Genomic DNA, 24,321 nt, shown 5'->3' with positions numbered 1-24,321 from the left:
TTTTTTCTTGGTTTCCCAGGGTCTCATGTACGTATTTACTCAATTCTTCAAACTTTTTGTTATACTTCTCATCCATTTCTATAAAGGTGTTTTTTACATATTGTTTAAGGGACTCTATTGCTTTCATAAAGTCGATTTTTTCCACTTCTTCTGTGTTAGGGTGTTCAAGTCCTTCTGTTGTAAGATCATTGGGTTCTGGTGCTTTCATGTTGTTTTTCAGCTTATTGGGAGAATTTTTGCCTTGGCGCCTGCCCATCTCCTCCTATTGACGATCTCTAATTGGTCTTTTAAAACCAGATCAGGTTTCCCTGCTGGCCAGAGGCTCCTCTTGCAAAATTCCCTCGTTCTGTTTCCTGGCTCCTGCCAGGGGCCAAGATCCCTCTCACCCCTCAGACGGGTCTTCAGGAAAAGAACCAGGTTCCCTGTTTGCCCGGGACCTCGCCAACCAAAGGCCTACCTCTTTGATTTAATTGTCCTGGGGCGATCTGCTCTTGGTGTTGCCCTGGTCCCTGTCGCCTGCGTTGTCTGCCACTGTGTCAGTACCCGCCGGTCCCGGCCGCTGCACTAGCTACGTCGCCCGCCGTGCGCGTCCGGTTCCTGTAGTGACTTTTTTGTGGTCAAGCATGCAATTCACCTTATATAGGGGACTGAGTGTTGTACTGGTGTCTGGAAGAAAGGGTGAGGGGGTCCTCCTTGATGGGTGGCATTTTGCATTGTTGTGGTTTGCTTTCAGTGTTCTGTTTTCCAGCAGCAACCTTGCTCTGAAAGAGTCTATGATAATTTCTGAATTTGACACTTTTAGCTGACACACATGTGGGAGCCCACAGAAGTGGATCCATTCCACATTGACTACAGGTCAGAGAGCCCACCTGTTTTCTTGCTTCTTCAATGCTATTGACAAGAGGGAGACTTAAGGTGTGGCTTTAAACAAGATATCTTAGCTTACGGTGTGGTTGTTTGGTGTTCTGTGTTTTATGATGGCCCTTAGAGGGAATCTCTTCCACCTTGACTGAAGGTCAGAGAGTTCAAGCCTATTCCTGCTCCTTCAAGGATATGACAGTAGGCTTGACCCAGGGAATTACTGAATATAGGATACTTGGTCCAAGGTGTGATTGTTGCATTTCCTGCTTAAATAACATATACTTAATTCCAAATACAGTTGTTTGATGTTTCAGTATGAATGAGGTAGGCTTGGGAGAGAAAAGAAAAAGGACAAAGACCTTAAAGTAGGGAAACAAGTTGGGTGTGGTAGCACAGACCTTTAATCCTAACACTTTGGTGGCAGAGGCAGGTGGATCTCTATGAGCTAAAGGGCTTCCTGGTCTACATAGTGAGTTCCAGGACAGCCAAAGATACACAGAGTAATCCTGTGTCAAAAAAATTAAAAATAAAAATAAAAAAATAAAGCTTAAAATAAAATCACATAAAGATGGTAATACACAGAATATGAATACTATATGCTATTGTGTTGTTTTTTAATTGTTTGATGGCTTAGGAAGAAGCTATAATTGTGAAAAGACATTTGATTATGAATGCTGCTGGATTAATCCAACACATGTATTTTGAAAATGCTTTGACTTCAAAATTTAAGTCAAAAGGTATGTTACTTTGGAATAGAGGTTTTGCTTTTGGTTTCACAGGAAATGACAGGCTGTGGATTTAATTCTTGCTAAAAAAAAAATCAGGTTGACCAAGGAAGACACCCTAAAAACTCTCTGATAAAAGTGGCTGACCCAGGTGATCCAACATTTCAGAGGACCTCTGTTCCAGTTTCCTCTGAGTTCTAGAACCAAGAAATCCTCAAGTCTGCTGGATGAGATGATCAAGCCTCACGAAATATCCCAGTCAGGACTTGATAATAATTCTAAATTTTCTTTATGTTCCCATAAGATTATCAGCATCCCCAATCACCAAGAAGTAGCTTTGACAACTATGCTTACATTCAAAAAAATGATTATGGATGTTTGTTTCTTTTAGAATGTTGGTTATAAGTTTTTATGAATAATGGTCAGGAAAAAATCTAAACAGAGTAGATAAAATTTAGAGTTCTCATTTTGCAAAAAAAAAAAAAGGGGAGGGGGAAGAGTGCTATAGGACAATAATCTTGTATCCTGTAAATATTTGTTACTTGTATTGCTTTAATAAAATGCTGATTAGCCAGTAGCCAGGTAGAAAGTATAAATGGGGCAACCAGAACTGGAGAATTCTGTGAAGAGCAAAGGTGCAGTTTGCCTTCATCATCCAGACCAAGAGGAAGAAAGATGAGACTGCCTCATGATAACAGGTATCAAGCAATGTGGCTAACACAGAGAAGACTAACGCATTAATGTAAGATGTAAGAATTAGTTAATAAGAAGCCTGAGTTAATAGGCAAACCAGTTAATAATTGATTTAGGTTCTGTGCATTTCTTTGGTACAAATGGCTGTGGGAACAGGTGTAACAGAAACCTCTGTCAACAACCTAAAGCTGTAGAATCTTCTTAAAAAAATATACATACATTAAGTCCATATAAGGAAATAATCAAATCCTGGTGGAGAGTGGACAACTATGACTCTCAATGTATATCTTCTTGTGTGGTTTCTTCTTGGACTCTTTTCCTTTGTTTGCTTTGGCCTATTCTGATAATTTTGCTTTTATTCTTCTTATATTTAACTATGTAATTATTCCTTATATAACTGTTTGTTTTGAAGAGACAGAGAAGTGTGGATCTGAATGGCAGGGCATGTAGGTAGGAATTGGGAAGAAAGGATGAGAAATAATAATCAGGGTATACTGGTTGAAAAATGTTTATTTTCAACTAAAGAAAAATTATATCAAAAAATATAAAACCACTATTTCATTATATTGTGAAGGGAATTTAGATACATATGACATTAAAATTAAGACAAAAAGGACTGAATCATTAAACAGATCTATAATCAGCAATCAGGTTGAAGCAACAATAAATGTCTAAATAAATCACGTCTACCCTAAATAAATACCAGGGACAGATGGCTAACTATTAACTTCTTAGAGAAACCAGAGCAGCAGGGATTCATCTATGGCAGTGAGTTACCCATGAATGAAGCCTTGTCACAATTTTTAAATGTCGAGTATGTTCTTTTTCACTCATTCATGAACAAATATTACACTGAGGCATTTCTCTGCTGAGATATTTTCTATGTTTGGTTCATAACTGACGAAGAACATTTCAACAAGGCAGATATAGAAGTGAAAGGGTGTAAGGAAGTCAGCTACATGACAGAGAAAGAGAGTATAGGTTCTCCTTACGTCTATCAGGAGGCACTTGCGTAGATGTGACTCAGGAGAAGTGGATTGTTTTGGCCCAAGGCTTCCATTTCTGTTGACTAGTTCCTTCATGCTGATTGTATCTATCTCTTAGGGCAAAGAGAGCTTCTGACTCAAGGTCCAGAATCATTTGTCACTGGGACACAGAGAGATGGAAGTTCATTTGTACATCTTCCGAAGGTAGGGTATTTGCCTAGTCCAAGGTCACTCAAGTGTTTTCATGTGTTCTGACCATTTTACCCCACAACTAATATAAACTGAAAAATGAGGGTCCTAGTGGTATATGCTAGAGTTTGTAGAATGGGTCTTTACATTTGGAAACAGAAAAATAAAGAGGAGAATCCTTTAGAGATCAGCAAACAAATTCACAGTACAGTGTGACTAGATCTTCTGTTTAGCCACATAGATGACTTGTGACGTTTATTGTGTAATACTTCTGCTGGTAACGAAGTGGAAAGATTTGCTTCCATTCTTTCCTGTTCAGTGACTTCAGTTCTTCACATATCGGTATCTTTCAAAGATTAGTGTGCTAAGAAAATTTAACAAGTTCCGCTGATATTTGAAAACTGTGCCAAGGTGATTATACTTTAAGAAATATGAACTTACTAATTCAAATCAATCAGTATTTTCTTTTGAAATTCTCAGTCTGACTTCTGTATCTGAGGAGGTAATGATTGGGGGTATTTCAGATACTAAGAGTACAGGGTGTGCCAACTTTTCCCAGATTTTCCACGTTCTAAAAATATATTAAAAATTAAGGATGAAGAATTTTAAAAACAATTTAAAAACTCACAGGAAGCTATAATGCAGAGCCAAGTACAATATTGTGGAGTATTTGAGTGATCCATGAGAGAGCCAATTTTACTGGAGTAAGTTGGTGGTCTTTTCACAAATCTCAGGAAAGATGCATTTGCACCATAGGTTATATTTTGATTAGTGTTTTTGGTTAAGTAATATTCATTTTACTTCTGTGTCAAGGAGAAGATTAGAAAGTCAAAAGCCAGTTTTTGTTTAATACAAAATCAGAGGGAATATTTGGGATCAACTAACTCTACATCCAATAGAGAATTAGTGTCCTGAATATGCACAACACTGAAAAATGATAAACAAGAAAAAAAAACAAGTAGAAAGATGGGCTTTCCATCTAGAAATAAAGTTCTCAAGAAAAGAAATAGAAATGGCTAGTAAATACTTTTTAAAGTTTTAAAAATACATACTTGGGAAATGCAGATTAAAACTACGTAAATAATTCTGTCTGATGTCAATCTTGATGGCAATGATCAGAAAGAGACATGACATATTCTAATGGGGAAAAGTGTGGGAAAAAGCAGCCTTACACACTGTTCCTGGTAAAAGAACAGCTCCATTTAGTGATCATACCAGGCTAATACACATTTGAACGGACATGCCAGTTATTCTTGGAAGGGTTAGACTTTGCTATGAGAAAGTGAGAGAAGATCCTACAAACCCAAATATCTAGCAGGAATTCGAATAGCAATGCCACCACTGACAGCACTCATTCTCACAAGCTCTGAGAGGACATCCCAGGATTAGATGTAGATATAAGTATCTCCCTTGGACCCAATGCAGATATAGTGAATGGAAGGGGCCAGACACAGTTAGCGAAAAATACAAAAATGCCAGTGTGCTTTTTTTATGTCAAGTTGATATATACTGGAATTATCTAAATAAAAGAGGGGAGCACCTCAACTAAGAAAATGTCTCTTTAAGATTGATCTGATGATGGGTCCTTTCTTACCGATTGATGGGGTTGTGTCTAGTTATTCTATACAGTGTCACTTTTGATTTGATGATCTTGGGATCTATAACAAGCAGGCTCTGCAACCATGATGAACAAGCCAGTTGTCAGCACTCTTCCTTCATATCCTCATGGGCTATGTCTTCAAGGTCCCACCCCTGCTTGATTTCTGCTCTGACTTCCTTTGATGATGGACTGTGGTGTAGATGTATAATCTGAATGAAGCTTTTCTTCCCCAAGAGCTTTTGGTTATGGTGGTTTATCACAGCAACCTTAACTCTAAGACAGCTAAGAGATTAGCATTTCAAAGCCTGGCAAATAATGACGTAAAAGCAAATGTCTATCTTTTGTCTATATAAATGCAATATATTTAGATTCAATTACATTTTTTATTTAACCCTAGTCTGTATATAAGGCATGTTAAAAAGATGTGTTAAGGAAAATTAAGCCACTCCTATGAAGATTTACTTCCACCTAGTATATGTGATTTGCCTTTCATTAGACAAGAAATGAGATATATTGATATGATTAGAATACACCATTACTACACTAATATGGAATGCCTTTGAGACAAAATTGATCAATTGGAAGGATAATATCAAGCCTTGAAAATAAGAAGAGGATCTAGACAGACATGAAAATTATGAATAAAGAACTTTGGTAGACCATGAAAAGACAACATCTATGAACTGTCAGCATAGAAGGAAATAAATTCCAGCTGGGTGGCATAGACCAGGTCTTCAACATGTTCACAAAAGACAACGTCCCGAATTGCTCAAACTAAGAGAAGTCATACCCGTTCAAAATCAAAAAGACAGAACAACAAATAGCACCAGAACAGAAACTCCACAACAAAAAGAGGGATTGAAAATTACCAGAGAAAATTCACAAATCACAAACAAGGGCAAACCCATTAGAATAACAAGTAAATCCTCAATATAAACTACAAGATGAAAAGAATTAGAGGAACGTGCTCCTATTTCTAAGAGATCACAGATGCCAGTCCAGTAACATTATCAGCAAAATTATGTGACAGAGTTGAAGGACAGGGAAAAATTCTCCATGATAAAGGCTAGCAGACTATGTTTACCAAACCAGCTGCGATGGTTAATTCTGTTTGTTAACTAAACATAGATGGGAAAGAAACCCTCTTTTGAGAAAGAGCTTCCATCAGATTGGCCTGTGCGCATGTGTTTGAGGTTTTGTCTTGATTGGTAATTCACACAGAGGGCCCATCCCACTGGGGATGACATCATTCCTACACAGGTGGGCCTGGACTACACAAAAACTGTAGCTGAACATGGGACTGGGATTAAGGCAGAATTTGACATTTGAGCATAGATTTTACTTCAAACATATGCCTTGTATCCCATTCGTCCCAATGATGATCTATAAATTGTGAAATCAATTTTTATTATCATGGTCATGATGTCTAGCATAGCAACAAGAGCCACAATAGAACCAAATTGGTGAGGCTGAAAATGGTTTTTGCTATGGCAGTTCTCGCTGCATTGTTTTGGAGGATTGTGGTTTCCTTTCAAGCTTTTCCTGTACTAGCCATTTTGGGCTCAGGGCTTAATGCACAGTTCTGTGGATTCTATAAATTATGTAGAATTTCAGATTCATAAACAAATGTTGTTCATTGTTGTAATTCTCCTAGGTCTCTCTGTGTGTGACACAATGAGGGAAGAGATGATGGCATAGTATGAATATTAATTATGTCTAGGAAAAAAAACACAATATCTCACCATATGTCTCTGAATTTAGATGTAAGGAAGAAAAATGGATAGTTTATGAAACATGTTGTGTGGGTGGGAATAATACAATACATATGATATCAAAGTATGGCACCAGTACCTCTGGTAAGAGCTAGGCATCATGAGCAAGCTACAGGAAGGCCACTTGGCAGCTCAAATATGAGCCTAGCCAGGATATATCTGAGATATGCTAACTAGATAAATCCAAGCTGGTATTGATGTGCTAGGAAGGCAGCACCAAGCTGTGAGCCCTGATAGTACAAATAGGATGATACTACTGTCCTCCAAAGACATGAATTCTCTAGCCTGGGTGTTGATGCCATTTTAGAGAGGACTAAAAATTCCATGCAGGGCCCTGGACTCAGTGACCACTGACTTTCAGATTGTATGTAGACCTACATAGGCCTCCTGTCAGTCATAACCATTGTCTAAGCTAAAAGAATATCCTGTATGCCTACCATTGCCACCCTCATGATGCCGCAAATGAGAGACTTCACAGCTCAGGTGAGTCAAGCCTGAAGTCTTCCAAGAGTGCTCACAAGAGAATTTCTACAGAAGAACCCAGCAACTGCAGCACCACTACACAACAGATGTTTCCTGCCTACTGAAATATCTGTTTGCCATTTATGCAGATATCATAAGATATATTTGTATGAATGTACTGAACACATTCAAAAGACAAATCCTGTGTGTACATCCTAAGTGCCTAATGTCTTACAGTCCATATGCTCCAGCACTCTGCAGAAAGATAGGTCATTTCGCCACCTGACCATTGTGCTTGACGCGAAAAAACAGATTATTTGTCCCTTATAAGTGAAGTTTATCCTGGTGGTCAGAAATTCCGAGTGGCAGTGATTCATCTATGGCTGTGAGTTACCCATGAATGAAGCCTTGTCACAATTTTAAAGTGTGGAGTATCTTCTTTTTCACGCATTCATGAACAATTATTGCACTGAGGCATCTCGGCTGAGTTATTTTTTCTATGTTTGGTTCTTAACTGACGAAGGATATTTCAACAAGGCAGATATAGAAGTGAAAGGGTGTAAGGAAGTCAGCTACATGACAGAGAAAGAGAGTATAGGTTCTCCTTACGTCTATCAGGAGGCACTTGCGTAGATGTGACTCAGGAGAAATGGATTGTTTTGGCCCAAGGCTTCCGTTCCTGTTGACTAGTTCCTTCATGTTGATTGTATCTATCTCTTAGGGCTCAGAGAGCATCTGACTCAACGTCCAGAAACATTTGTCACTGGGACACAGAGTGATGGAAGTTCACCTGGATGACTTTTCAAGGTAGGGTTCACTGTAATTGCCTGGTCCAAGGTCACTCAAGTATTTTCATGTGTTCTGACCATTTTTCCCCAAATAACATATACTGCCAAATGAGGGTCTTTGTGGTATATGCTTGAGTTTGTAGAACTGGTCTCTACATTTGGACATCAAATAAAGTGGAGAAAACACTATAGAACAGCAAAAAATAAAAATTCAAAGAGTGAATATCGGAGCAGGGAAGAAGATATCTTAATCAAGGGAGCAATTTTAGGGTTGGCAAGAGACTTGTCTCTAGAGGTATCCCTAAGTGTCCAAGGGAATTTCCCCAGCTAGGTCCTTGTGGAGTAGAGGAGAGGGTGCCTGAACTGGCCTTATCCCATAGCCACGCTGATGAATATCTTGAATATCACCATAGAACCTTCATCCGGTGATAAATGGAGGTAGAGATGGAGACCCACATTGAAGTACTGTACTGAGCTCCCAAGGTCCATTTGAAGAGCAGAAATAGGGAGAAGATGAACTAGGAATCAGGAACACGAGGGGTTTGTCCACCCACTGAGACGGTGTGACTTATCTAAGGGGAGCTCAAAAAACACCAACTGGACTGGGACAGAAAGAGCATGTGATCAAACCAGACTTTCTGAATGTGGCTGACAATGGGGACTGACTGAGAAGGCAATGATAATGACACTGGGATTTGATTCTACTGCATGTACTAGTTTTTTGGGATCCTAGTCTGTTTGGATGGTCACCCCCCAGGCCTGGATGGAGGGAGGAGGGCCGTCGACTTCCCACAGGTCTGGATACCCTGCCCTCTCTTAGGACTGGAGGGGAGGAAGAAGTGGGAAGGAAATAGGAGTAGTAGAGGAGGTGGAAATTTTGAAAAAATTAATAAAGTATTAAAAATATTCAAAGTACAAGGTGAACTAGCTCTTCTGTTTAGACACATAGATGAGATGTGATGTACTGTGTAATACTTCTGGTAATGAAGAAAAAGGATTTCCTTACAATTAAACCTGAGGTACAGCTATACATAGAGAATTCTAAAAAGAGTTAACTCAGTGGTTGAGAAACACTAAGAAATGTTCAGCCCTGTTAGTCATCAGGGAAAGACAAACCAAAAATACCTTGAGATTTCATTTTCCATCTGTCAGCTAAGACAGATAGTTAAGGTCAAGAAAAGAGATGGCAGTTCATACTGATGATGATGTTGAATAATGGGACAGGCAGTCATACATTGCTTTAAGACTGCAAACTTGTAAACCTCTATGAAAAATGTATGAAGATGCTTCAGGAAGTTAAGAATCGATCATCCTCAATATTCAGCTCTACCACAATGGGTATGTAACAAAAAAAATGCTTCATCCTACCACAAAGGTACTTGATAAACCAAGATCATTACTGGTCTAGTCACAATATCAGAACTGTGAAACAATGGAGGTATCTTTCAGTGGATGGAGGTCCAAAGAAAATGGGGACACTTACACAATGAAGTACGACTTGACTGATCAAAAATAAACTCAGAAGTAAATGGATGTAAGTAAAAATCATATTTATTGTGGTAGCTAAGACCCATAAAGAGAGATATAATATATTTTCTTCTATATGTGATTAGCTGTGAAGTAAATGTTAAACAAGTTACCATCCATAGAATATGGAAGACAGGTACAAAGTAATGTACTTGGGGGTACTGATCAATCTTCTCGGGAAGGACAAAAATTAATAGTAATAGTCATCGAGAGCAGGGTAGTGAAGCAGGAGACTCAAGTGGGGATCAGGACACATGCTGGGATGAGACAGAGAATGCAGAGAAAGGCAGTCAAAGTTAAGGGTCACTTGAGTGTTAGTATGGCAGCCTAATACTGTAGAAACTTCCTAAATGATTTACGTATCTGAAGGATATCTATTCGTATTTGCCAAGTAATCAAAAGAAAGGATGACTATGCCACTAAGTCCATATCTGTTTCTTACACATTTTTTGGCCTGTGCTTCCTTTGTTTTGATTATTGGTTTGTATATTTTTCCCATTCTTATTTGTATTTATTATGTCTAATGTTTTATTTTACTTTAGTTCCCTTTTGTCCCTTACATTTCCTACAAGAGACAGAAAGGCTGGCATCAAAAAGTCAGTGAATGTGAAGAGGAGTTGCGAAGATTGATGGAGGAGGAAACATAATCATGACACATTGTATGAAAAAAATCTATTTTCAGTAAACAAGAGAACATACATAAGCATAAAATTGAAAAAAAATATTGTATTTGTTATAGAAATAACTAAATATCTAGATATATGAGTTAACAAATTTGAGACAAGAAAACCTAAAATCCTTAGAGTCTTTCAGCAGTAAGGTTCAGGAAATACCTAATGTTTCACTGAAATATATCTGCCTCATCACCCCCAAAAAGCCCAGGACCATATGGTTAACTAGGGACTTGTAACAGAACTTTATCAAATTGACATTACCAATGCTCAAATATTACACAAAACAGAGCAGGCAAATGGCCTTTGCTTTATTCCCTCAATAATAATGCCCTTCACACACCCATATCCTCTCACATTAAAGCCTCTCATTACAAATTTTTGAAATCTTTATGAATTCCTTATTACCATTGGACCAAATTAAAATATAAACTCATAGGAACCACAGGAAAATTAGACACCTATCTCCATGATCTACGAGGAGTCTAAAATGGTTCAATAAAATGCTAACAAACAAAATCCAAAGACACATCAAAAAGATCATTCTTCATGACCAAATTGTCTTTAATCCAAATATTCAGTGGCAGACTAACATTTGGAAACCAAAATGATATCAATCACATATATTGATTCAGTGAAATAACCAACATCATTCTTGTAATAGAGGAGATAGTAAACCAACTAGACATCATATGTTACTAAAAATAAACCAAGTTCTAAGAATGACTTTCATCGTTTTTAATCATGATGTGGTATGTCCTTCGGTATATGTGTTGCTTTTATTAGTTGATGAATAAAACTGTTTTTCACCGATGGTCAGTTAAAATACAGCTAGGCAGGAAGTACAATCACAGATAAATGGAGAGTGTAAGTGGAATTAAGGTGACTCTGTGTAGTTACTGAAGGAGAATGATGCCAAATTACAATCAGTATGCAATACATAGATTAATAGAACTTGGTTAATTTATGGCTTAAGAGCAAATAAGGAATATTCCTGAGCAATTAGCCAAACAGTATTGTACTTAATAGAGTATCTGTGTGATTATTTAGGTGGGGGCCATCATGAAATGAAAGTGCAGTCTCCATTTACATAATCATATGGCCTGTCTTAGTCAGTGTTCTGCCATTACAGAGAGACGACATGACTGTGGAGACACCTATAAAGGAAGATAGTTAATTGGGTCTTACAGTTTCAGGGGCATTGACCATTGTTATCATGGCAGGGAGCACAGCATTATAAAAGCAGGCAGGCATGGTACTAGATAAGTAACAGAATTTTACATTCGAGTGATACTGGACTTGGCATGTGCTTTTGAAACCTCAAAACCAACTCTCAGTGATGTATTTCCCCCATCAAAGCTATACCTCCTAATCCCTTCAGATACTTTTATTCACTGGTGAACTCTAATTTGAGGGCCTGTTTGTGGGGGTTTGTGTTCTGCCCAGTTCCCACAGCAGATAGGCCCCCAAAAAATCACACAAAGGTCTCCATAAGTTAAAAACCTATGGGCCCATCAGCTCAGGCTAATGATAAGTTGACTCTTACAACTTATATTAAGCTATTATTCTTGCCTATGCTAGCTACATGGCTCAGTACCTTTTTTAGTGGGGTAGGTCACATCCTGATTTTCAGTGTCTGGACAGGCTTGGATAAAAAGCTTCTTTCCTCCCAGAGTACCCCTGCTCTCATTGCCCCACCTCAACTCCCTGTCTGGCTGTCCTGCCAATAATTCCTGCCTGGATACTGGCAAAGAAGCGTTTATTTAAAACATAATTGACAGAATACAGAATTGTCCCACACCAGTGAACAAGCATCCAAATCTGTGAGATTGTGGGAGAGATATTCTCTTCAATATCACCCCATTCCCCTCCCTGGAACCATGGGCTTATAGCCACATCAGAATGCAGAAATACATTCAATCCAAATTAAAAATAATCCATAGTCTATGGCAGTCTCAACACTCTTTAAAAGTCCAATGTTCAAAGTCTCTAATACTTGTGTCAATGCCTTAACTGTAATCCCTTGTAAAATTAATCTTAAAGGCAGATCAAATCTTTCAAGCAGACAATGGTACAGGTAATATATTGCCATTACAAAGGTAAAGAGAGAGTTTATTGTAAGAAAATACTATACCAAAAGAGCTACTAAAGCTGGAAGAGAAAACTTCAAGTTCTATATCTCTATGTCTGATGTATTCTTCAGACTTCAAAATCCTTTAGCTTTGCTGACTGCAACACACTTCCCTCCCTTGGATTGGTTCCACACCCTGTTATCAGCACCCATTATTGGGTATCTCCTGACTCTGGCATATAGAACATCTTTCTATTTCTAAGACCATGTGGGTTTTACCATCACAGCTTCACATGATAACCTCCATTGATTTCTAGGCAGGGACGCTTCAGACACATGCCTTGCCTGTGCCGCCTTCCTAAGTCACAAAGAGATTGCACAAGCTCTTTTTAAAGACAGAACCATGGAGGCAAATTTGCTCAGTCCTTATGTTTTCTGGGCCTGGAACATTTCCCTTAATTCTGAATGCCTCCAGGTACTGATTGCAATACAATGTGAGTGACTGTCCCTAACCCACCAGGATGGGTCCTGAAGCAGTAAATATAGTAACTTTGAATTGATGCTGTGCTGGGACAATGAAGAATGCCAGGTAAATGGCGCTTCTAGATGGCTGGCCCATGTAATATCCAAAAGAGAAAAGTCAGAGAGTTTCAAGAGATACAGCCAGAGCCTGCCATTTATTTCCTTTCTGTACTTCAACCTTGAAAACCACTTGCCCCTTTGAGGTTCATATCTCTTAAATGTCTTGTGATATCCAACTGTATTACACATGGACACATGAAAACAGAGCATCCCAAGAATCTGTGTCCTCTAGGATCCAACTGAGGAGTAAACACAAAACAGTATGCACTGATTATCTCCTTCCAGGAATGGTAACCAAAGCTGCCCATTCTTACTGCGAGGGCACATCACACATCTTTTCCAGAAAGTGTACTCAGAAAACAAGAAGCTCAGTACACTGTGATCCAAAGCCTACAGGACTGCTATTCAACTTGCTTTGTCAAGGATCACAAAGTCAGGTTCCTGTTTTCCAGAGAGGTATTCCAGAGCCATGCCAGAGGGAGAGTGAGAGGTTATCTCTCAGAAAGAGCCTGAAGTACTAGTGCTTGAAGAATTATTCATGTCAGTAACACAGCCAATCAAAGGGAGAGCATGATTGATGGGTGGGATCAAATGGATAGATATTTGAGATTTATAGCACGGGTAAGTTACTGCTGTGTCAGACTCTGGAACCTCAACAACCTCTGAGGAGTTGAGACCGTGGAGTGGACTAAGGCAGTAGCCATCATCACAGAGAGGTAAGACCATTATTTTCCAAGGCAGAATGTCAGGTATTTGTGGGGTGGGGGTTGAGAGACCCCAGGGAAAATCAAATAAATACCAAAGACTAGTCTAATCCTCAGAAATGCTGGTGCGTATAGGTATAGTGGAATAGGTAGCAAAGACAAAGATGGCACCAGATCCCTTATAGATCTGTTTGTGTGGGGTCCCATTATGTGAAAGTCTGGATCTGCTCACAGAGATTTACACCAGGTCCTTTGAATACCAGTAAACATCACTGGCACCTGCTGGTCCAGAGGAGATCATCTCTTGCACACACCCCAGAATGGATCTGTTTTCAGTTCACATGGACAGACGTAGTTGCAGATGGTATGTTCCTATCAAGTGCTATGGGCAGTGTTGCTTTAGAGATCCAGCAAGTTCAGAATCGAATAATTCCACTATCACCTTGCTATTGTACTCCACCTACTCCATGGTTCTGGCCTCCTGTTGTTTTTGTACTGTGATGCTATTCTGATATAGGTTGTGAGCTGAGAATATGATTCACAGTTCCAAGGGTAGAACACAAGGAATAGTAAATGACTCTTCCAAAATTCTTATAGAAGATATTTTAAAATGGTTTATTAAAAAAAGGAGGGTTAAAGTCAAGCCCAGTACTTTATGCATATTAGAAAGGCTTATGATGCCGTGTCGTCCCAACCCTTAAGCTCACCTAGAAAGTAGAATCCAATACCATGTGATAGAAGTTTTGCTTGGTATAAACAATGATATCCTAGACTATGATAGCGTTTTTGCTTCTGTTCCTCACAGCGGGTGAAGACATTTCTGAAGTAATAAGATGCATTTCACCTAAAGTTTTCATTGCTAGAATTCAGGGCTCATGCTCTTCATTTTGTATAGAATCTAATAATCATCATTTCATGACTCAGTTCAAACACATCCTACAACTTTTCTGCAGTCTCTCAAAAATTATTTGGAAGAAGAATTCAAAACTTTTATTGAGCACAATGGATTAATTTATTATGAGGGAGTAAGACGACATAAAATTATTTCTGTAGTTATGTCTTCATTTCTCTTTCTTATCCAGGCTCTTCAGCTATGAGTCCTGCTGTCTTCCTGTTCATCCTTTGCTTAGGAGTTGGGTCACGTGTTTTGGCACTTGATCCCAGTTTGGATGCTGAATGGGAAGACTGGAAGATACTCTATGAAAAATCATACAGCCTGGTTGGTATCCTGGAAACTGTCCAGAAGGGCCCCAGAGTGCAGCTGTCTAGGCATAGTAGAGGTCATACATGCCCCACCACAATTACCACCACTGAGGTTGCTTAATCACAACCATTGTGAGCAATGGGTAGCCAGATTCCCTTTCGTCAGTATGAGGAGAGTGTGTGACTGTTGTGTCCTAGACTAGCACTCCTGGGACTCTAATCACCTGGACAGCAAATCTACATCAGCTTGTACAGGAGTTTAGTTATAAAGAAATGTCACGTATTATGTTCTTATCCAGGAGGAAGAAGCACTGAGGAGAACAGTATGGGAAAAGAACATGAAAATGATTAAACTTCACAATGGGGAGAATGGCCAGGGGAAGAATGGCTACACCATGAAAATGAACGCCTTTGGTGACATGGTGAGTGTGACATGCATTACTTCACACTGTGTTCTCTTGTGTGCTTTACATGGAGTCTTTTCTTTTATAATCATTTATGTATGCTTTCTTGAAGACTGATAAAGAATTCAGGAAAATGATGGTTGATTTCCCAATGCAAAGTCACGAGAGGGGAAAAGGCATCTGGAAACGATCTGTTACTCATATACCGAAATTTGTGGATTGGCGAAAAGAAGGATATGTGACCCCTGTGCGGTTCCAGGTTTGACAGTGCCACCTGCCCTTCTTCTTAAACCATATTGAAGAGGAAAGAACTTAGTGTCTCTGTTTTCTTATAGAATGACGAAAGATTTTTAATAATATTTTTTCTTCTTTGAATTCATATATTTTCCAATGTATACCGATCTTGACGGTCCACCAAACACGTTCTCCAGATATGAACTTCTACCATATCTCATTGTAGAGTTCATGTCCCTTCTATTGTCATTAATAACTAATAAAGCAAGAGGTCTTTCACAAAGGTGGTGGGTGGGCCCACAGGAGCATGTGCACACTACCAGCATCCAAGTCCTCTGGGAAACTGACAACTCCTTTCTAGTCATTTGTCAACTGCCATTTCCTCATTTTCATGAATTATTCACCTGTTTATGTTGTTACCTGACTTAGCATTTGTTTGTGAAAGACCATATTTTCTTCACATTAGGGTAACTGCAGTTCTTGTTGGGCTTTTGCTGCAATTGGTGCCATAGAAGGACAAATGTACAAAAAGACAGGCAAACTCATTCCTCTGAGTGTCCAGAACCTACTGGACTGTTCTAAATCTCATGGAAATCATGGCTGTGACTGGGGCAACACATACTATGCCTTTTTGTCTGCTTGGATCAATGGAGGTTTGGAGGCTGAGGCGACCTACCCATATGAAGCAAAAGTAAGTGGACATCATATGTTGTCAGTTCAGCTCAACGTAGTGAGGTACAACTGTAGATATGATCCACGATCTTCAGCACTCAGATTGGATGTAGAATCTCTCTCTATAGTCTCATTTCAGTCATTAAGTATCGACCTTTGCATATATTTTTTGTGTGGTGATTTCAGTGTAGTTCCTTTCTGTGTACATAGAGAATATTGATTTTTTTTGTACATATAATAGAGTCTCTGCCGTGATGTAGGATGTCCTGCCTTATATGTGTTACTTTTATTTTTTTTAATGAATAAATCAGTTTGGCCAATGACTTAGTGAAGTAAAACCAGTTGAGATATTCAAACAGAGATAGAAAGAGAGAGAGAGAGAGAGAGAGAGAGAGAGAGAGAGAGAGAGAGAGAGAGAAATCAGTGTCAAGGTGATTACAAGTAGCTGCTGAAGGACAAAGGTGTCAGAACGTTACTGGTAAGCCACACCTTTGTGGCAATATATAGATTCATAGAAATGGGTTAATTTAAAATATAAGAGCTAGCTATGAATTTGTCTGGGCCATTGGTTAAACATTGATGTAACTAATATAGTTTCTAGATGGTTATTTGGGTCTGGGTTTGGGATATGAAAGCACATTCTCAACTTACACTGCGGAAAACAATTCTTATGGATAGGAGGAAATATTGGTTGTCATTGAGGACAAGAGAACTTATTTTCAATTCTAGCTATTCCAGTACTGTTTCACTTCCTGGGATGATTTATAATATTCCAGTTTTTGTGTGCTCAATTGCAAAGAGCAGAGTGTGGTGGTTGTGAATTTCTCCCAGGATATGGAGGGAAGAAACTGAAACTCTTATATCTTCACCTTTTAAAGGATGGACCCTGCAGGTACAATCCTCAGAATGCATCTGCTAGAGTCGTAGCATTTACGGAAATCCTACCATTTGAAGTACTCCTAATGGATATTGTAGCAATTGAAGGGCCTGTTGCTGCTGCAATTGATGCTCTCCATGACTCTTTTAAGTTCTACAGTGAAGGTTAGAATATTTTCTTCTAGATATAAAGAAAAAGCCATTGGAACATCTCCATGTCATGACAAGTTCTCAGACTGGCTGCTATGTAAAAATGTGATACGAATTGTTAAGTTTCTAGATTTTACTCATCTCCATATAATAGTCCTGAGTACTGAATTTCAACTGGTATGAACCGCTAGATAAACGTTAATGTTTCCCATTTAATAAAATATATTGCTTAAGTAATTTCTCAATGCCTCTTCTTTTCGTGAACCTTTTAGATGTTTATAGAAACTGATTATCTGAGATAGAATTGAAACAGAGACTTTAAATTAAATAATTTAGTCCTGTAATTTTAACTTGGCATGAGACACTAGTAGAAACACTGTAAGGTTCCGAGGAGTCATTTCGTAAGCATGCAGTTTGTAGCTCTAAAGAAATCTCACTATTTTGAATATTTTCAGTTTTCTGTGAAACTGTATGTTTAATTTTTTGTGTGTGCCCCCATGTGTGAGTATTAGCATTTTCGTGAACAATTAACTAGCTCAAGTCTGATTGTATCATTTCACTGATTGTTGAAATAGTTTTATTGTTGGTGGCTGTGGTCACTGCCAGGTGTCCTGTGCATCTCACATCAGTTTCTCTGTTATTTCTCAGGCATTTATTATGAACCAAATTGCAGCCGTTATAATTTGAGCCATGCAGTTCTGGTGGTTGGCTATGGATTTGATGGAAATGAAACAGATGGCAATAACTACTGGCTGATCAAGAACAGGTATAAATTGTCGTAAAAATCTTTATTTGAAATTTCAGGAGCTAGAGAAATGGTTCATTGGTAAATGACACTGGAAGGATGTCCAAGAAATTCATGATGAGATTGCAATTTTCAGACAGTATTTTGATATAAAGTTAAAAGATTTTGTTTCATTTAAGTTGAACAAAATCTGTTCTTGTTTTCCCATGTGCATGGATGAGGTGCATTTGACTGTCTGCATGTCTGCAGACATGTGTGCACCAGTGAACATGTGTAGAGGTCTGATGTCATCATCAGTTGTTTCTCAATAATTATATAACTTCTATATTAAGGCAGTGTTCTTTTCTGATCTAAGAGTTCACAATTCAATCTGGCTTGCCAGCTTTCTCTTGGTATGTTCTGTGTGTATGTCTCAAGAATGAGGTTTACATGCACACTATAATGTTAATCTGGCTTTCCAGTGTGGCTCTTGTGACTGATCTTAGCTCTTTAACTGCTGAGTTGCCTAAAGTTCCAAGAATTTACTAACAGTATGTTCTCATAAAATTCCCAACCCTTCATTGGTTTCTAGGGTATCAATGTCATGTGTGTGACATTGATTTTGTATAATGTAACACACATGAGAGTTCTGAAATATGTAATGGTAGAAAGGTATCCTGCTGTGGTTTTCACATTCCTGTGTGAGGCACTTCTTGGTGCTCAGGAGTAGACCCTCTGCCTTTCCTGATCATTTTGTTAGGTTGGCCTTTTGACAATTCCATCACGTGATAAGTTTTCTACTAAACGAAAAACATGATCTTTTGCAGCTGGGGAGAAAGTTGGGGCATGGATGGCTACATGAAAATTGCCAAGGACAGAAACAACCACTGTGGAATTGTTTCATTTGCCCAAATCCCTGAGGTGTCAACAGACTTACCACCAAATGAAAGCGATTGAAAGGAGACTGTATTTCCAGAAGGTTCATCAACTTCAAAGACCAGCCTTTGCTTACTGTGTTAAATTGCTGAGTCTCTCATGGTCCACACTGCAGTGTGAATTCTGGGAGCTTTCAAATATTTCAAATTACAAGCTTTATAACTGGTTCTCTGACTAATGAGAGTTTATGATTCCGGAGACAACTTTATTTTCACTCTTAATGCCTGTATAAATAAAATCATTTAAAATCAATTTCAAGTGTCATTTCTAGTTTCTTATCTTTTGTGCAGTGACTTTATTGTGGTCAAACATGCAGTTCACCTTGAAGTGGGGACTGAGTGTTGTGCTGGTGTCTGGAAGAAAGGGTGAGGGGGTCCTCCTTGATGGGTGGCATTCTGCATTGTTGTGGTTTGCTTTCAGTGTTCTGTTTTCCAGCAGCAACCTTGCTCTCAAACACTCTATGATAATTTCTGGATTTGACACTTTTAGCTGACACACATGTGGGAGTCCATAGAAGTGGATCCATTCCACATTGACTACAGGTCAGAGAGCTCACACGTTTTCTTGCTTCTTCAATGCTATTGACAAGAGAGTGACTTAAGGTGTGGCTTTAAACAAAATGTCTTGGCTTATGGTGTTGTTGTTTGGTGTTTTGTGTATTAAGGTGGCCCATAGAGAAAATCTCTTCCAACTTGACTGAAAGTCAGAGAGTTCAAGCCTATTCCTGCTCCTTCAAGGATATGACAGAAGGCTTTACCCAGGGAATGACTGCATACAGGATGCTTGGTCCAAGGTGTGATTGCTGCATTCCCTGCATAAACAACATATCCTTAACTCCAGATACAGTTGTTTGATGTTTCAAGTATTAAAGAGGTAATTCCTTTGTTTGATAGTTAAAGTATCAAGTTAAAGTGCTCTTTTGCCCTTTTCCCAAACTTCTGGATTGGGAATATAAGCATATGGAAAATAAACATATTAATCCAATTGAGGATGGACCCCAACAGATGTTGCCCCAACATCGGGACCCTTCCCACAAATTCACTCAGTTTCAATTCTTGTCCCCACTCTGCTTTGCAGTGGCACCATGTGATCCTCAAATGCATTGAATTGGGCTGTGACTGTCCCTCATTCATTAATTAACCATGTATAAGCACCCACTAGAGCCTATCAACCCTACTAATGTATGCCCTGATCAGTACAACATAGCTGAAGTCCAAGACTATGAATTGGAAATAGCTTCTATGACTATGATAGAATTTCTTAAAAATGAAAGAAGTCAATAGAGAAATATTCAAAGAAAATGAATAAAGTAATTCAACACCAAAGAGTAGATATAGGATTTATAAATAAAACTCAAAGGAAGAAAATGCTGAAAATTCAAAATTTAGGAACGTGAAAATAAACTTCAGAGAAAGTCTTATTAACAGATTCTAAAAGAAGGAAAAAAACACTTAGTAAATTGAGAAAATATAAAAAACAAGGATACCATAGTCAGAGAATATATTAAATCTAAAAAAAAACTAGAATACCATGAAAAAGATCAAATCTAAGAATAATTGAAATAAAGGAAGGAGAGACAGAAGTTAATGTCACAAAGAAAATTTCATAACATCAGAGAAGAAAATAACCTAAACTAAAGGAGAAAGTACCTGTCAAAGTAAAAGAAGTATACAGAACACAAAATAGTTGGAAAAAGAAAAGAAATCTGCCTCAACACATAATAAGTAATACACTAAGCATGCAGAACAAAGAATGAATATTAAAGGTTGCAAGTAAAAAGACCAAGTAACATAAAAAGACAGGACTATTAGAATAATAAATTACTTCAAAATTGAGGCTTTAAGATCAGAAATGCCTGAAAATTGGTTCTAAAAACACTAAGGGAACAAAGAAAGTAGCTCAGCCTGCTATGTCCAGCAAAGCAGTCAACCAAAATAGATTGAGAAAGACATTTTATGACAGGCCTAAATTTAAACAGTACCTGTCTAAAGACCAGTCTTATTGTAGGTGCTATAGGGAAAGCTTCAATCTGAACAGGTTAACCAAACCTTAAAAAAACACTGGAAAATAATAACCTAAGACGAAAATTAAAAGAAGGGACAATACCACAACATAAAACAAAAACAAAACCAGGAATCAATAAACACTGCTCATTGATAAATCTCAACACAAATGATTTAAATAGACTCAAAGACCACCGAATGGCTTCAAAAAAATTAATCCATTCTTCTGCTGAGTACAAGAAATAGACATTAACACCAACCTGGTAAAAGGATTTAAAAAGATATCTCAAGAAATGGACCCCAGATAAAAGTTGATGGATTCAGTTACTATCTGACAAAACAGACTAAAAACAAACGCTAACAGAAGAGATAGGGGATACTACTCTAATCCGAGTTTATCACCATCAAGGGGACATTTAAATTTTTAACATCTATGCATGAAGTCAATTCACAAACACAACTACAACTTAAATCACATACTGACCCTATAAACTGGCCCTTACACACCATACAGTGGGTGAAATCAATGCTGTACACTCACTAATAAACAGAACATCCAGAAAAAATAAACACAGAAATTCTGGAATTAACTAATATCTTAAACCAAAAAAAGAACCCAACAGATATTTACAGAAATTTTTACCCTTTACAAAAGAATATATCTTCTTCTAAGAAACTAATGGAAGTTTCTCCACTTTTGACCACATACTCAAACACAAAGCAAGTCTCAACAGACATAAGAAAGTTGAAATACCACCCTTTATCCATCCGATCTGATAGATTACAACTGGTATCAACAATAGCAGAAACAATAGAAGCTTACAAAACCAATGAAAACCAAAGAAGTGACTATTGAATAAATCATGGGTTAAGAGAGAAATATATTGACAAAGATATTAAAGACTACCTAGTATTGAATGAAAAAAGAATACAAAGGGTTATGGGACAAAATATAGGCTTTTCTAATAGACAAGTTCATATCAACAAGTGTCTTCATGAAGAAATCTGAGAAATTTCATACTGGTAACTTCATAGCATATTTGAAAGCTTTAGAACAAACAGAAGTAATAACACCAAAAAGAGTAAATGTCAAAAGAATCAAATTAAAGGGTAAGGGCAATAAATGAAGCAACAAAAACACAATACAAAAAATCAATGAAACTAAGAATTGGTTGTTGGAGAACAACAATAAGATTGACAAGTTTAGTGAATCAGCAAAAAGGCAGAGCGAGAGAGAGAATCCAAATTTAATAAAATTAGAAATGAAATTGAAAATATAATTACAGACACCTAGAAAACTCTAGATAATAATGAGGACATACTTTAAAAATCCACTACTCCACCAAATAGAAAAATCTAAACTAATGGATAATTTTTTGACATTTCTCAGTTACCAAAGTAAAATAAAAATCAGGTAAGCAATTTAAACAAACATATAATCCCTCCAGAAATAGAAGCATTCATTAAAGTCTTAAAACTAAAAATAGCTCAGGATCATTTGAATTTATCACAAAATTACACCAGATTTCCAAAGTAGGGTTAAAGCAAATACTCCATAAATTATTCTACAAAATTGAAACAGAAGGACTATTTCCCAATTCATCTTCTGAGGTCACAAGTAACCTGAAACTCAAAGCCATATAAAAGCCCCACAAAGAAAGAAAACAACATACCAATTTCCCTTATGAACATATATGTAAAATTTCTCAATAAAATATTGGCAAACCAAATCCAAGAAGGAGATGCAGGGTACTTCAAAATATTTAAATTGATAAATGCAATCTACCATATAAGTGGACTGAGAGAAAAATAAATGTATCGTCAACTTATTAGATGCAAAAAATCCTTTGACAAAAACCCAACACTGTTTCATTTAAAAAGAAAGGAATGCAGAGATTGGAAATACATGAATAGAAGATATATCTCAACATAATAAATGCAGGTTACAGCAGGCCCACAGCCAATATCAACTTAAAAGAAAGCTTGTCCACTTTCCATACCTATTCAATAAAGTACTTGCAGCTTAATCTAGAGCAATAAAACAATTGAAGTAGATCAAGTAAGTAAAACTTAGAAAAGAATAACTCAAAGTATCTATGCTTTCAAATAATCTAATAGCACTCATACAACTGAAAATGCCTTTGACAATACACTAAGATAGAAATTTTACTCACAAAAATGAGAAACCTCATTTTTCCTATACAAATGACAAATGTACTAAAAGAGTACAGAAAAACAAAATCTTCACACTAGACTGATGTGGGATTCCCCTCTGTATGCTGTGAATACTATTGGTTAATAAAGAAAACTGTCTTGGGCCTTCACAGGGAATAGAGGTAGGTAGGAAAAAGTAAACCGAATGCTGGGAGAAAGAAGGAGTGAGAGAGCAGCCATGTAGCCCAGCTTGACACAGATGCCAGAACTTTACCTGGTAAACCACAGCCACATAGCAATACACAGATTACAAGAAATGCGTTAAATTAAGATATAAGAGTTAGCCAGTAAGAAACTAGAGTTAATGGGCTAAGCAGTGATTTAAATAATTTAGATTCTATGTGATAATTTTGAGTCTGAGCAGCCAAGCAGTCAGGAACAAACAAGCAGCCCTCCTTACAAAAATAGCCTCAAATATATAGAGATGAATGTAATACAATGGGGTTACTGTAACCAAGCAAGTGAAAAACATGTATGATAAATAAAAACTTTAAGACTTAGAAAAAAGAAATTGAAAAAATATCAGAATATGGACTACATCCCTATCTCATAGATTGATAGGATGAATACAGGCAAAATGTTCATCCCAAAAGCAATATACACAGTTGATGCAATTCACATGAAAATTTGAATACAATTTTTCACTGAAATTGAAAAGACAAATTTCAATCTTATATAGAAATCAAAGACCAGGTAAGCTAAAAGTATTCTGAATAATGAAAGAAATGCTGCAGGTATCATAGTTCCTGACCCCAAATTATACTAGAAACTATGGTGATAGAAACAGGGTGATATTGGCACAAAAAACAGATATCCTGATGAATAGGATCTAATGCAAAATCTAGACATAATTCCACATACATATGGAGAACTGGATTTTAATAAAGAAGCCAGAAATATACACTGGAAAAGGCAGGCACCATCTTCAACAAATGGTGATCATAAAATAGTGTAGTATCATGTATATAAATCCACATAGATCATCCTGCAAAAACCACAAGTCTAAGTGGATCAAAGACCAACCATCAAACCAGATTCACTGAACCTGATAAAGAAAGTGAGGAATAGAAGGAGTTCCGGTCCAGGCACCAGGAGAGACATCACTGGGGTGAGTGAGTTTCTGACCGCGGCAGCAGCCCGGGACAGGGAACGCAGACACCCCTCCTACACTTCCTGGTCATCCTCAGGGGCTACTCTGCCCGATACTTCCTCTCTCTTCCTATCCCACCCAGCTTGCATCCACAACCCTCTCCGCCCCCTCCGTCTGACCCCCT

General features: G+C 37.8%; 2 protein-coding genes across 2 annotated transcripts in view; both read left to right on the top strand.

Moving 5' to 3' along the window:
• Positions 1–24,321, top strand: part of LOC126502967 (cathepsin Q-like) — an 87,760-nt gene that overhangs the window by 43,650 nt on the left and 19,789 nt on the right. The window lies entirely within an intron of this gene.
• On the top strand, positions 13,564–19,082 carry LOC126502965 (cathepsin J-like). The gene is made up of 8 exons (XM_050144381.1): positions 13,564–13,643; positions 14,714–14,850; positions 15,134–15,256; positions 15,351–15,497; positions 15,939–16,163; positions 17,023–17,185; positions 17,819–17,936; positions 18,722–19,082. The coding sequence occupies exons 2-8, from the start codon at positions 14,725–14,727 to the stop codon at positions 18,849–18,851; spliced, it is 1,032 nt and encodes a 343-aa protein (XP_050000338.1). The 5' UTR covers positions 13,564–13,643; positions 14,714–14,724; the 3' UTR covers positions 18,852–19,082.

Source organism: Alexandromys fortis, unplaced genomic scaffold, assembly GCF_014885135.2.
Source record: "Alexandromys fortis isolate MF-2015 unplaced genomic scaffold, M_Fortis_MF-2015_v1.1 scaffold_1, whole genome shotgun sequence".
Classification (NCBI taxonomy): domain Eukaryota; kingdom Metazoa; phylum Chordata; class Mammalia; order Rodentia; family Cricetidae; genus Alexandromys; species Alexandromys fortis.
The sequence above is the reverse complement of the archived record's forward strand: the minus strand, read 5'-3'. Positions and strand labels throughout refer to the sequence as shown.